Source organism: Bison bison, unplaced genomic scaffold (genome assembly GCF_000754665.1).
Source record: "Bison bison bison isolate TAMUID 2011002044 unplaced genomic scaffold, Bison_UMD1.0 scf7180017864178, whole genome shotgun sequence".
Taxonomy (NCBI): Eukaryota; Metazoa; Chordata; class Mammalia; order Artiodactyla; family Bovidae; genus Bison; species Bison bison.
The window spans coordinates 2,093,073-2,103,695 of NW_011494750.1; the positions used below are offsets into that span (position 1 = coordinate 2,093,073).

Consider the following 10,623-nt stretch of genomic DNA (forward strand, 5'->3'; position numbering starts at 1 on the left):
CTCGCTCTCTCCCCCACCCACCCGAGACACCCGCCCCCAGCCAAGCCTACTGCTGGGCCAGTGGCAGGGCTGCAGAGACTGCCCGCCCGCGCACAGCTCTCAGGGTGCCACGAAGGACCAACTAACGCCACCTCTTTCCCCCGCGTGCAACAGGGTGCTGAGGTGGAGGCCGCACCGGAGCTCGCGGCAGCACAGGGCCAAGGAGCCAGGGGCCTTTGGCTATCAGAGGAGAGACAAGCTGGAGGCCCTGCAGACAGTGCCCCCCGCTTCGGCACCAACGCCCTGCCTGTATCAGTGGGAGCCCAGAGAGTGAGGCCAGGGGCCTGCATGGGACAGGGAGGCAGGATCCCGAGAGGACACTCCTCCACTCAGACCAGCAGAGACCCAGGGCCCCGTCGGGGCTTTATTCGACACCACTTTGTTTCAATACAGTCCAGAAAGAAAGTCACGTCCCTTTGGGGAGGGGTGCTGGGAACAGCGGTCTGCAGCGCTTGGGAGCCCAGCCCCCGTCACGGTGGGGGGACCCGGGCTGCCAGCAGCAGGGGCAGGTGGCACCAAGGATGGCACAGTGTGTGGCCCAGGGCCAAGACCTGCCTCCCCGCAGGTGCCACGAGCTCTCCGTGGGGGGTGCTGCCCAGGGTCCTGAGGCCAAGATAGTGCAGAGGAGAAAAGCCGAGCCCAGGAGCCTGCTTCCATCCCACGCATCCTCTGCCTCCTCGGCCAGCACTACGTTCACGGCATCCAGAGCAGAGCCCCGGGCAGAGCAGACACCATGGCCACCAAGCAAGGGAAGAAGGGGCAGAGTTTCCGAGGGACCGCGGTCCACCACGGATGGCATGGGAGGACTCCCTCACACCCGGGAGGAGGACTCCCTCACACCCAGGAGGAGGACTCCCTCACACCCAGGAGGAGGACTCCCTCACACCCGGGAGGACTCCCACACACCCGGGAGGACTCCCTCACACCCAGGAGGAGAAGTCCTCCGAGCAACCGCTGTAGAAAGGGTCAGCGAGACAGGAGAAGATCACTCAGGCCTCTAGTCTGATCCCAAATGGAAGCTTTAGGTACCGGATCAAGCTTCTAGCCCTTCGCAAGTCTCAGACAGAGGGTCCTTCCCCTCCCCTGCCCTCTCCTGGTGCCGGAAGAGACCACAGTAGCAGCAGCACATCCACAGCCTCCCACCCTGGAGGCTGATCTACAGCAGAACTCTCCAGACCTCCTGCCGCTTCCAGAGCCGGGAGCCAACCCCCGGGACCACCTGGAAGGATCCTAGAGCCGGCAAAACAGCCTTCCACTTTTTACTCTCCCTCCTCGGGGAAGGCCTGAACCCAGAATAAGCCATCCTGAGGGAATGCCCTCCCCTCACCCCCAGGGTGGCAGGCCAAGTGAGCAGCAGCGTGGGGGGCAGGACCAGAAGCACGGAGCACACAGGGTGGGGTGTGTGGGGAGGGGAACGAAGGGCCCGATCTCCAGGCAGAGGTCAGTGTGTATGGGGAGGGGAACAAAGGGCCCAATCTCCAGGCAGAGGTCAGGGGCCGGCACTGCCCCTCCCTCACCGGAGCTCCTCGCAGGCCACCCCACTCACACCACAGGCATAAAGTAACAACGCCTCCCTAGCTTCCACAAGGCAAGCATCCCAGGCCGAGGAATCGTGAGGTTTCTGCTACTGCCACCACCCAAAGTCTGAGACACGGAGCCTGGGTCAGTAGGAACCGTAGCGATCCTGGGGATGATGAAAAAAAAAACCCAAGTCAGAGTCTCTGACCTGCAGCAGCTTCCCAGCGAGCACACCCTTCCCCAACACACCCCAAGGGCTGGGGGGCTGCGGGGAGGGGTGAGTGAGGGAATCAAGCGCCCATCTCACCCGTGCAGAGACTGTCTCCTATTTACTGTGGCCCAGGAACGGGGTGTGGTCAGACCCCCAGGGGCCCACCCTGCCTGATCTCACAGAAGCTGGAGAGGGAGGAGAGACAGCACAGAGGAGCAGTGTGGGGGAGATCAGTGTAGACACGACACCATCTCAGGGAGAGGCCCAGCCCCGGGCCCAGCTCAGAGGGAGGAAGCTGTCCTCCAGGGAGAGAAGAGGCACCCTCTTGGGCTGAGGGCCACCCCGGGGCTGAGTCTGGACGTGGTGGAGAAAGCCGCCTTCTCAGCACTACCCTCCAGTCTCCTCCCACCCCAGGCCATGCGGTCCAGACTCACCTGCAAAGAGTTCATCACGCCATTGGCCAGCACGGCCATCTTCCCGGCCACAGACTTGACACCCTGCTTAAACTGGGCGATGTCAGCCGTGGGCAGCACATTCCCCAGAGACACGCTGCCTGTAAGCGAAGGGAGGGGGTGACCCAGCGCCTGCAGGAAGCCCTTCCCAGCCCACAGGGCCCTCCCGCTCGGTTGGCAGGCCCTCCTGGGGCCTACTCCGCCCCGGGCCCACCTGCTCCATGAGCTCCATCCACGTCCCCGAAGAGGTCTGACGAGCTGATGGCGCTGCTGCCCGAGAGCTGCTGGAGCCGGGACCTGGCTTCATACTGTGGCGGGGAAAAGGTGAGGTCTGTAGCTCTCTGCACCGCTGACCCTAGGATTCTCGCGGGCCAAGCCACCCAAGTGCCAAAGCCCAAACAGCAGGGCAGACAGTCCGCTTCTGCCTGCTGCCTCCAGGCTCAGGGTGGACCACCTCACCTCAGTATCCACCTCCCGCCCGAAGAACATGTCGGAGGAGATGGCTTTAGCTCCTGCAAATTTCTGACGTGCTTCACTCGACTCCAGGCCCGAGCTCCGGCTCTCCACTTCCCTCCGGTTGGTGACTCTGAGGGGTGGATATGGGACAATGGCTCTGACTCTCCCACTGCCTCCAGGGAAGTGTCCCTGGAGCGCTGCGACCCTATGACTACCCGAGGCCCCCCCAGGGGCGCTCCCCACAGTCCCGCCTGACTGCAGCTCTAGACCGGGCCCTCTCTCCACACTGAGGCCACGACACAGAGAACCTCTGTTCCCTTCGCTAGGCAGCATGGAAACGGGTTGGAGGGGCCAAGGCTTCTGCCCCAAACCAAGAGGATGATCCAATTCTCAGGCTGCCTGGGTATATACCTCCTTTCTTGGTGTGATTATTAGTACCACCCTTTTACTCTCAAAAGCACCTCAGTCTGGCTGAAAAGGCGTAAGGTCACTGCCGCCTGACCCTGGCACACACACACTGAGCTCGCTGTGTTGTCAGTTTCATTTAACCCTAAGGCGGCCCTGTGAAGTTATTAGTTATGTCCCCATTTTACTAATGGGTTATTTTCAGATATTTATCAGTTAAGCATTACCCAGGTCGACATGGAATATACTTTTTAAAAATTCCCAGATGAGGGCCAGAGACACATCATCATCGGGAGGTCGGGAACCGAAGCATAAAATCAGGCTCCCCTGGCAGAAAAGGACCTCAAGCACAGCAGGCTAGTTCAGCCTCCTGAGACACGAGCACTGCTCAAACCCAGGCCTGGCTCCTGCACTCTCCAGTCTGGCAGCCACTAGCGGCTATCCAAATTTATTTAAATCAAGTTAAAAACTCAGCTCCTCCATTAACACTGGACACTCCTGAAGGGCTCGGGAGCCGCGTGCACGGTGGCCAGCACACGGGCAGGGCAGCTGCAGAGCGCGGCCACCAGCACGGGGCGTCCTAGGGAACAGGCCTCCACCTTTCTGAAACGGGCCGGATGCTGGAAACGGTCACTTCCGGCTCCTTCTCCTCCATCCTGTCCATACCCCAGGCAGTGTCCGTATCCCAGCGGGAACCGAAACTCTCCCCCAAGGAGAAGGGGTTGTCCTTGTACCTAGGGAGACAGTAGAGGGGCTCAGAGAACCTGAGTGGGGAGCACAGCAGCCAAGTCTGCACCTCAACAACAGCCTTACTTTGGAGGCCCAGAGGCGAAGGTGCCAACGTCGTCAAATAAGTCCAGCTGCGAGCGGGAGGACTTGGCACTCACTGGGGTTTCCTGCTCGATCACCTGCATCTCAGACAGCACCGAGTGCGAGACGGAGCTGCAGAGACAAGTGGGGCCGGGGCAGGAGAGCAGGGGTGGGCATCCGTGTCGCCGCACAGAAGGCGCCCAGCCGAGAGTAGAAACCTGCTTCTCCCTCACTGAGCACCACCCAGAGCCTTCCCCTCCCTGCGCCTGGGGCTGGGCGAGGCCCCACAGGGAGTGCTAGAGCCTGTGCTGAACTGGAGCGCACCTCCCGTCAACGTATCAGCTCGTCTTCTCGAAATAGGGTTTCCCTGACCAATGACCATCTGCCTAATCTCAGTGATACTATGCACCAAACGAGCGCTTTCTGTCCTCCGCCTGCTATACCATGAGCTACATCCTTCACCGTCAGGGACACAAACGAAAAGATGGAAAATGCCCCAGAACCAGGGGAATGAGTCTAATGGCATCACAGGATGAGTTCTTAATTAACCCATCCTTTTTTTGTTGTTTTAGAGAACAAAGCATTTCAAAGTAGAGAGTCCAGCCTTACGCACTAAGACCTGAGTCTGCCATGTGGTTTCCTGGGGGAGAGGCAGTGAATTCGGCAGGCAGCGCCGACTCGTGACACCTCTCTTCCCTGCTGTGTGACAACTCCACAGAGGCAGTTTAAGGACTAGTTTCATTTAAATAAATTCATTAAGATCTACAGCTTTTGGCTGGCAGAACTCCACGGAGTGACTATTTTGCTACAGAGTTTTAAACAGGGTAGGCTAGGTTTAAATAAGATTCTACTGCACACAAAAAATAAAAAAAATTAAGTATAACCTTTAACCCAGTAACTCCTGAGACCAAAACAGGGACGAGAAAGAGACGCAATCTGGAGTAAAACTGTGTCTCCCTGATCAGCTGTGGGTCACACTAGCAGGGCACGGACTGACAGGGAGTGACTGGATCCGCCTCGCTGCAGCCTGGGCGATGGAGCAGAGACACCAGCTTTCTCTTTCACCTGAGGAGTACAGTATAATGGCTCCAAATGCTAAGTATGAAAGAGTTCTAGGTTCAAAATCTAGTTGGACCAATTACTAGTACTTTGGGCTTCAGGCAAATTGCTTAACTGCTCTGAGTCTCAATTTTCTCATTTGTAAAAAGGGATGAGTACCTCCCACGTAGGACTGTTGTGTTTAAGTAAATAAAGCCACTGGTGAAGCTCACACCCTGTGGAAAGGAGCAGCCGCCACTTGGCACAAGCTCACTGGAGCCAGGGTTTCTCACTCTGGCCCTGCCAGATATGCCGATTTTTAAGAAAAAAATCTCGTATTACTGAAATCTCCAAACACTCTCAGTGTAAAGCAGACAAAACACCTAAGAGAACTGGTGAGCAGCTCTTGTTTTTGTTTAAGAAAACCACAGCAACCTAAATCCAGTGGTCCTGACACAGGAAGGGCACCACCCAACCAGGGCACCTGAGAGTCTGGGAGTACTTCCAGGTGTTACAGGAGCTGTCAGCACTAATGGCCTTTAGAGGACAGGGGCCAGAATACTCAAAGCCCTGTGATTCCTGGGAAGACCCTCAGAAAGAAAGAACTGTCCTGCCATCCTAAGAGCTGTTATCGCCCTCATCAAGAAACACGACCCTGGTCTCTCGGACGTTCGAAAGAGCACCTGATCCTGTGTTTTGACTCGTTCAACAAATACTTGGCGAGCACAAACCTACTACGTGCCAAGCACTATACTAGGCGCTTGAAGACAGTAAAAGCAAGGCCATCTATTCAGCCTCAGAGGAAGACTAAGCTGAGAATACTAGGAAGAACCTCCAGGGGTTCCCGGGAGAACAATGGCATTTCCCTGCTGCACCCCAAAGCTGAGCCTCACCTTCGGGACACCAGTCCCATGCCCAACCTCTCGGCCTGCTCTCGCTTCTTCCCTTCCAGGTTCTGTAGCTTCTTCTCCTCCTTCTTACGGTCAATCTGGAGCTCCTGGTAGGCCAGACGCATGGAGGCAACCCTTCGAGGGAACGAACATGCCAGAGTTCAGCACACATTCTGACCTGTCCTGCCTGCCCGCCCAACCCCATGTAAGCTGGGGCCTCTCTGGCAGACACACACATGGACTCCTCGGCCTGCTTCTTGGCATCAGCCACCTGCTGCTCACGGAGCTTCTCTGCCACCTGGGCCTGCCGCTCAATCTCGCTGAAACTCTGGCTGCTCACCTTCTGGGCCCCTAGGCCCTTCTTGGCACCCAGCTGGGAGGAGAATCATGTGATGAGAGCTTTGCCAACCACAAAGTCCTCTGTCCCCTCCTCCCCTCCCTGGCAAGGAGGGGACACCCCTAAGGAAAGGGCTCCTTCTTAAAGTATTAAAAAAAAAAAAAAAAAACAGGAGCCCATCCACATGGTAGAGAGGCAGAAGAGGGGCTCTGCCTGGAGGCAGGCACGAGGCGGCCCACACAACCCCAGCGGAGGCCCAATGCTGCCAGGCCCGGGATGAGCCAAGCACCGAGGCACACAGTCTCGCTCTTGACAGCCCTTTCATAGCTGAGCTGCAGAGAAGCTGTGCACCTTTACCAAAGTCACAGGCATCTACCAAAGTGGCCGGGTCTGACCCCAGCCCCTAACCACCCTGCCATACTGCCTCTCCCCACCTACCCCCTTCTTCGCTGCTGCTGGCTTCTTCTTGCCAATGAGGGAGGTTTTCGGTTCTGTGTGAAGAAGAGGGTGGGGCATGAGCAGAGACAAAGGGACTTCGGAGGCGGCAGCTCGGTCCACACCATGCAGCTTCGTGGCAAGAACTTCTATGAAGAACAGCTTCAGGCAGAAAAACGGAGAGCTGCCACCACCAGCTCCAACCAATGGTGTCAGGACGTCCAAGCCAAGACGGACACGGTTAGGGGCGGTTACTGACTCCCAGCACATGGACGTAAGAACCCAGACCTGAAGCACCAGAGACAAAGGCCCTGACCCCACACAAAGACTGCCAGGCCGGGGCGGCGCCACACACAGCCTCCGGCATGCAAGGGGCTCCAGAAGCAGCGGGCGGTTACCTCTGGCAGGAAGAACCCCTTTAGGTGACAGATACATGGACTCTGGAGAGAAACAGATTCGTGGCTAACAGCAGGCCCTACCCCAGAGCCTCCATACAGCTCCCAAGCCCAGAGGCCTCTACGGAGCCTCACTCCAGACCAGGCCACACCAGCCTTCTCACAGGGTCGTGATGGTCACTCTGCTGGTTTCCGGTCCCAACCCCTAAAGGTCAACAAAACCAACCAGGGCAGCAAATGGACTGTTCACCCTGAATTAAATCTGAAGGACATCAAGAAGAACAGAAAAGAGCCAAAAGGCGAGGAACTGGCTGAGAAAGGACAACGTCACCTCTAGCCATTAACAGCTCAGAGCTATCTCCCTGTATCATGAAATGGACCAGACAGGCCGATCCTGCGTCAGCCCCCAGGTCTAGGTGTCCAGCCTCATACTGGCCAGACCCAGGCCCACTCTGAAGCAGACCCCAGGCCTGGGACACCAGCCGCCAAGGGCCTGCTCTGAAGTCCCTTTGGTCAACGTTGAGGCCACAGCTTCAATCTCAGGCCCCACTCCAGAGACTAGAAGTTCAGTCTTCTGGGACCTCAGTCCACACAGGCAGCAGCAGATCTGAAAAGAACCCCCGCGGCCCACCCTCTCCCAAGGCACCCCACTCCTGCCAGCTGGTATACTGACCCTGAGAGGCTTTGGGTGAGGTGCCAAGCAGGTCCATGTTGGGGCCATGCTCCGGCTCTGTGGATGCAATGGTGGGAATTAGGTGTGACACTCAAAACTTCCAATGAGCTACCCTTAAAAAGTGACGAGGTAAGAGCAGAAGCTCAGCTTTCTTCAGCAGCTTTCCTCAGCTTTCTGAGGCCACCAAATAGAAAAGGAATTCCTACCACTTTCCCTAGGGGACTTAAGTGACTCCCAGCCCACCCAGAGATAAAGGAGACTCCTCGTTTCCATTCCCTTGGTCAGGTGTCCCACTCCGCTGCCCCAAGCCCTTTGCCAAGACCAGGGTACATGGCTGGAACATGGGCTGAACTCACGTGCCAGGCCACTGCTCTCTGCAGATGGGGCTGGCTGCTGGGTCTCTGACAGGTCGGTGACTGGTGCATTCCAGGCAGGGGGCTGAAAGAACCAGATGACAGAAGCCTCAATGAGCCATTCCTGCTGGTAAAGAGCGCCAAGTACCTTGGGGGTACAAGGCCCTACTTCAAGCCCATGAGGAAAGGAGACTGGAGGTTAGCAAGTAAAATTATAGTTGCTATTCACTATGGAGGGCTTCCCCAGAGGCCCAGACATTAAAGAATCCGCCTGCAACGTAGGAGACCTGGGTGTGATCCCTGGGTTGGGAAGATCCCCAGAGGAGGACATGGCAGCCCAAGCCAGTATTCTTGCCTGGAGAATCCCCATGGAGAGAGGAGCCTGATGGGCTACAGTCCATGGGGTCGCAAAGAGTTGGACACAACTGAGCGACTAAGCACAATGGAAGAAAGCAAGATGAAACTACAGCCATCACCACCTCTTCGATACTTACACCCAGAACCCATTCCCCTAATTGAATAACAACAAACAAAGGCACTCATCACGTGCCAGGTACAAGTCTAAGGGCTTTTCACGTATAAATACATTTTAACTATCACAACAAACCTATGATGTAAATAGTTCTCCATCTTAGAGACTGAGGTTTTAACACGTTAGGTATCTTACCCCACACTAGAAAGGCTAAGCAGAAGAGCAGGGATCCAAACAGAGAGTCTGACTTGAGCACCCAGCACCAACAGAGGGAAACCTCTGGGAGTGGGTTGCTTGGGAGGGAATCCTTTCTCATAGGGGAAGAATCCAGCAAAAGTTATTTGGGTTCCTGATATCTCTTGAGCCTTCAAGAATCTTCTCATCCTCTGTAACTCCCCAGTTTATAGGGTTCTGTTCATAAGGAGGGCCATACTGCACCCCTGTTCATGGAAGGAGGAAAAAGCCGGCTTTACCCAGCAGTGGGCCCCACACATTCCCCATAGGGAATATCACACCAAGGCAAACAGGATCCATGCCTGTGACTGTGGGCCTTGGCCTCAGTCAGTAAACCACCTGTCAGGAACAACTGTGGGAAACATTCCTGTGGGCACTCACTTGAGTGTGTTCCAAGAAGAAATCGGACTCCTTCTTCTCTGGGGAGTGACTGGGAGCAGTACTCACACTGTCTGTCCAAAGCTAGAAAGGAGAAGGCACCACTGAAACACAGGACTCTGAACATGCCCACTCCCGCCACCCCGACACCAGCCCCAGGGAACAGGCACTCACATCAGTGCCATGCCGAGCCAGGGCCGCGCTGCCCAGCTGCCGGATCTTCTCTCGGTACATCTGGGCAGCTCGACTGTTATACTTGGTGTTAGCATCATTGGCTGTGCATCCATGTTGGCGGAAGAAGGCTGTCTGGTGAGCAAAGAAGCGAGAACATGCTACAGGAGATTTTCCCAGAGCAAACGAGGCGCCCCCCCCCCACACACACGCAACAGCCCTGTTATTACTCGAAGAGGGTGATGCACACTACTGACACCAGCAGCTTTTCACAAAGTTCCTCAGAAACTCCCGCAAAATAACACAGCATGCACCCACTAGGATGAATGTCCGAAGCCTAACCCTCACTCGACTCTGCCTGAGAACAGCATGATACACCCACTCTGCCCATCGTCCCTCCAGGCCAAGCCCCAGTCGACCGTGGAGACCCCAGCGCCATTGGCCTCTCCCCAAGAATGTCTGTCCCGGTTAGTTCGAATCCAAAGCCCCTTTAAGAAGAACAGTGACCAATGTCCAAGTTTAGAGAACAGCGTACAGAGCTGCCATAGACTAGAGAACCCTCTGAACAGAGAAACAGAGAGCCTCCAAGAAGTCACTGAGAAGTCAGTACCCAGACAGAAGAATGGGGGCAGAAGGATGGTAAGAAGGAGCTTTACCGCATTGGCATTCCCGCCGACCTGCATACACCTCAGCTGGAACCAGCTCCAGGTGGAATCCAACTCTGTGGACCTGTGTGCAAGGGCTGTGTGTCACCTACCAGCAGGTTCCAGGAGACGCTTCCCTGAGCGACCCACACCTGTCATTTGGCCCCGGGTTGCAGTAGGCACCCAAAAACATTCACCAGCCACCACCCCATTTCCTCCACTCTACCCTGTCCGGGAGAACTCTCCTCTACCCTCATTTAGTCAAAAGGGTACTAATTATTTTCCAGATGCGAAAGGAAATGGAAGGTTGGACTCAGCGTTCCTCTTGAGGACAACCAGAGTCTCGCTCCAGCGTATCACCAACTAGATCAACGCAGGTAACTCTTCCCCCTGAACCAGGAAAGAGTTCTGAGCCAGACGCGGAGACGAACCGCCAGGGTAACAAGAGGCCCACACCGGCGGTTCCCTCGCGTGAGAGTCTGGAGAACACCAAACTCAGCGCGGTCTAAGTCCTGGCAGCTCACTCTCCCCTGCTGAGCACTCAGTCCCGGCCGGCCGCGAGGAGACCCCACCTGATGAAGCTGAGATGGACGCCCAGGGAGCGATGCACCCCGGAGCAGTCAATGCACAGAAAAACACCGTACGTGACGCTGGCCCAACTCGGATTCTTAGCGCCACAGTCGAAGCAGGCCTGGGCAGAGAAGGAGATAGA

General features: G+C 56.4%; 2 protein-coding genes across 2 annotated transcripts in view; one reads left to right on the top strand and one right to left on the bottom strand.

Moving 5' to 3' along the window:
• Positions 1-444, top strand: part of LOC104990345 (chromosome unknown open reading frame, human C11orf49) — a 210,896-nt gene extending 210,452 nt beyond the window's left edge. The window contains exon 9 of the mRNA XM_010842365.1: positions 154-444. Within this exon, the coding sequence (XP_010840667.1) occupies positions 154-313 (160 nt within the window). The 3' untranslated portion in view covers positions 314-444. The remainder of the gene's footprint in view (positions 1-153) is intronic.
• The window catches only part of ARFGAP2 (ADP-ribosylation factor GTPase activating protein 2), a 10,907-nt gene continuing 657 nt past the window's right edge, over positions 374-10,623 (bottom strand). The window contains exons 2-17 of the mRNA XM_010842454.1: positions 10,484-10,602; positions 9,924-9,996; positions 9,271-9,402; positions 9,100-9,180; positions 8,016-8,097; positions 7,660-7,716; positions 6,990-7,031; positions 6,595-6,647; positions 6,056-6,192; positions 5,823-5,954; positions 3,895-4,023; positions 3,681-3,815; positions 2,680-2,806; positions 2,435-2,528; positions 2,203-2,321; positions 374-1,723 (exon numbers count right to left, since the gene is read on the bottom strand). Of these exons, the coding sequence (XP_010840756.1) occupies positions 1,703-1,723; positions 2,203-2,321; positions 2,435-2,528; positions 2,680-2,806; positions 3,681-3,815; positions 3,895-4,023; positions 5,823-5,954; positions 6,056-6,192; positions 6,595-6,647; positions 6,990-7,031; positions 7,660-7,716; positions 8,016-8,097; positions 9,100-9,180; positions 9,271-9,402; positions 9,924-9,996; positions 10,484-10,602 (1,533 nt within the window). The 3' untranslated portion in view covers positions 374-1,702. The remainder of the gene's footprint in view (positions 1,724-2,202; positions 2,322-2,434; positions 2,529-2,679; positions 2,807-3,680; positions 3,816-3,894; positions 4,024-5,822; positions 5,955-6,055; positions 6,193-6,594; positions 6,648-6,989; positions 7,032-7,659; positions 7,717-8,015; positions 8,098-9,099; positions 9,181-9,270; positions 9,403-9,923; positions 9,997-10,483; positions 10,603-10,623) is intronic.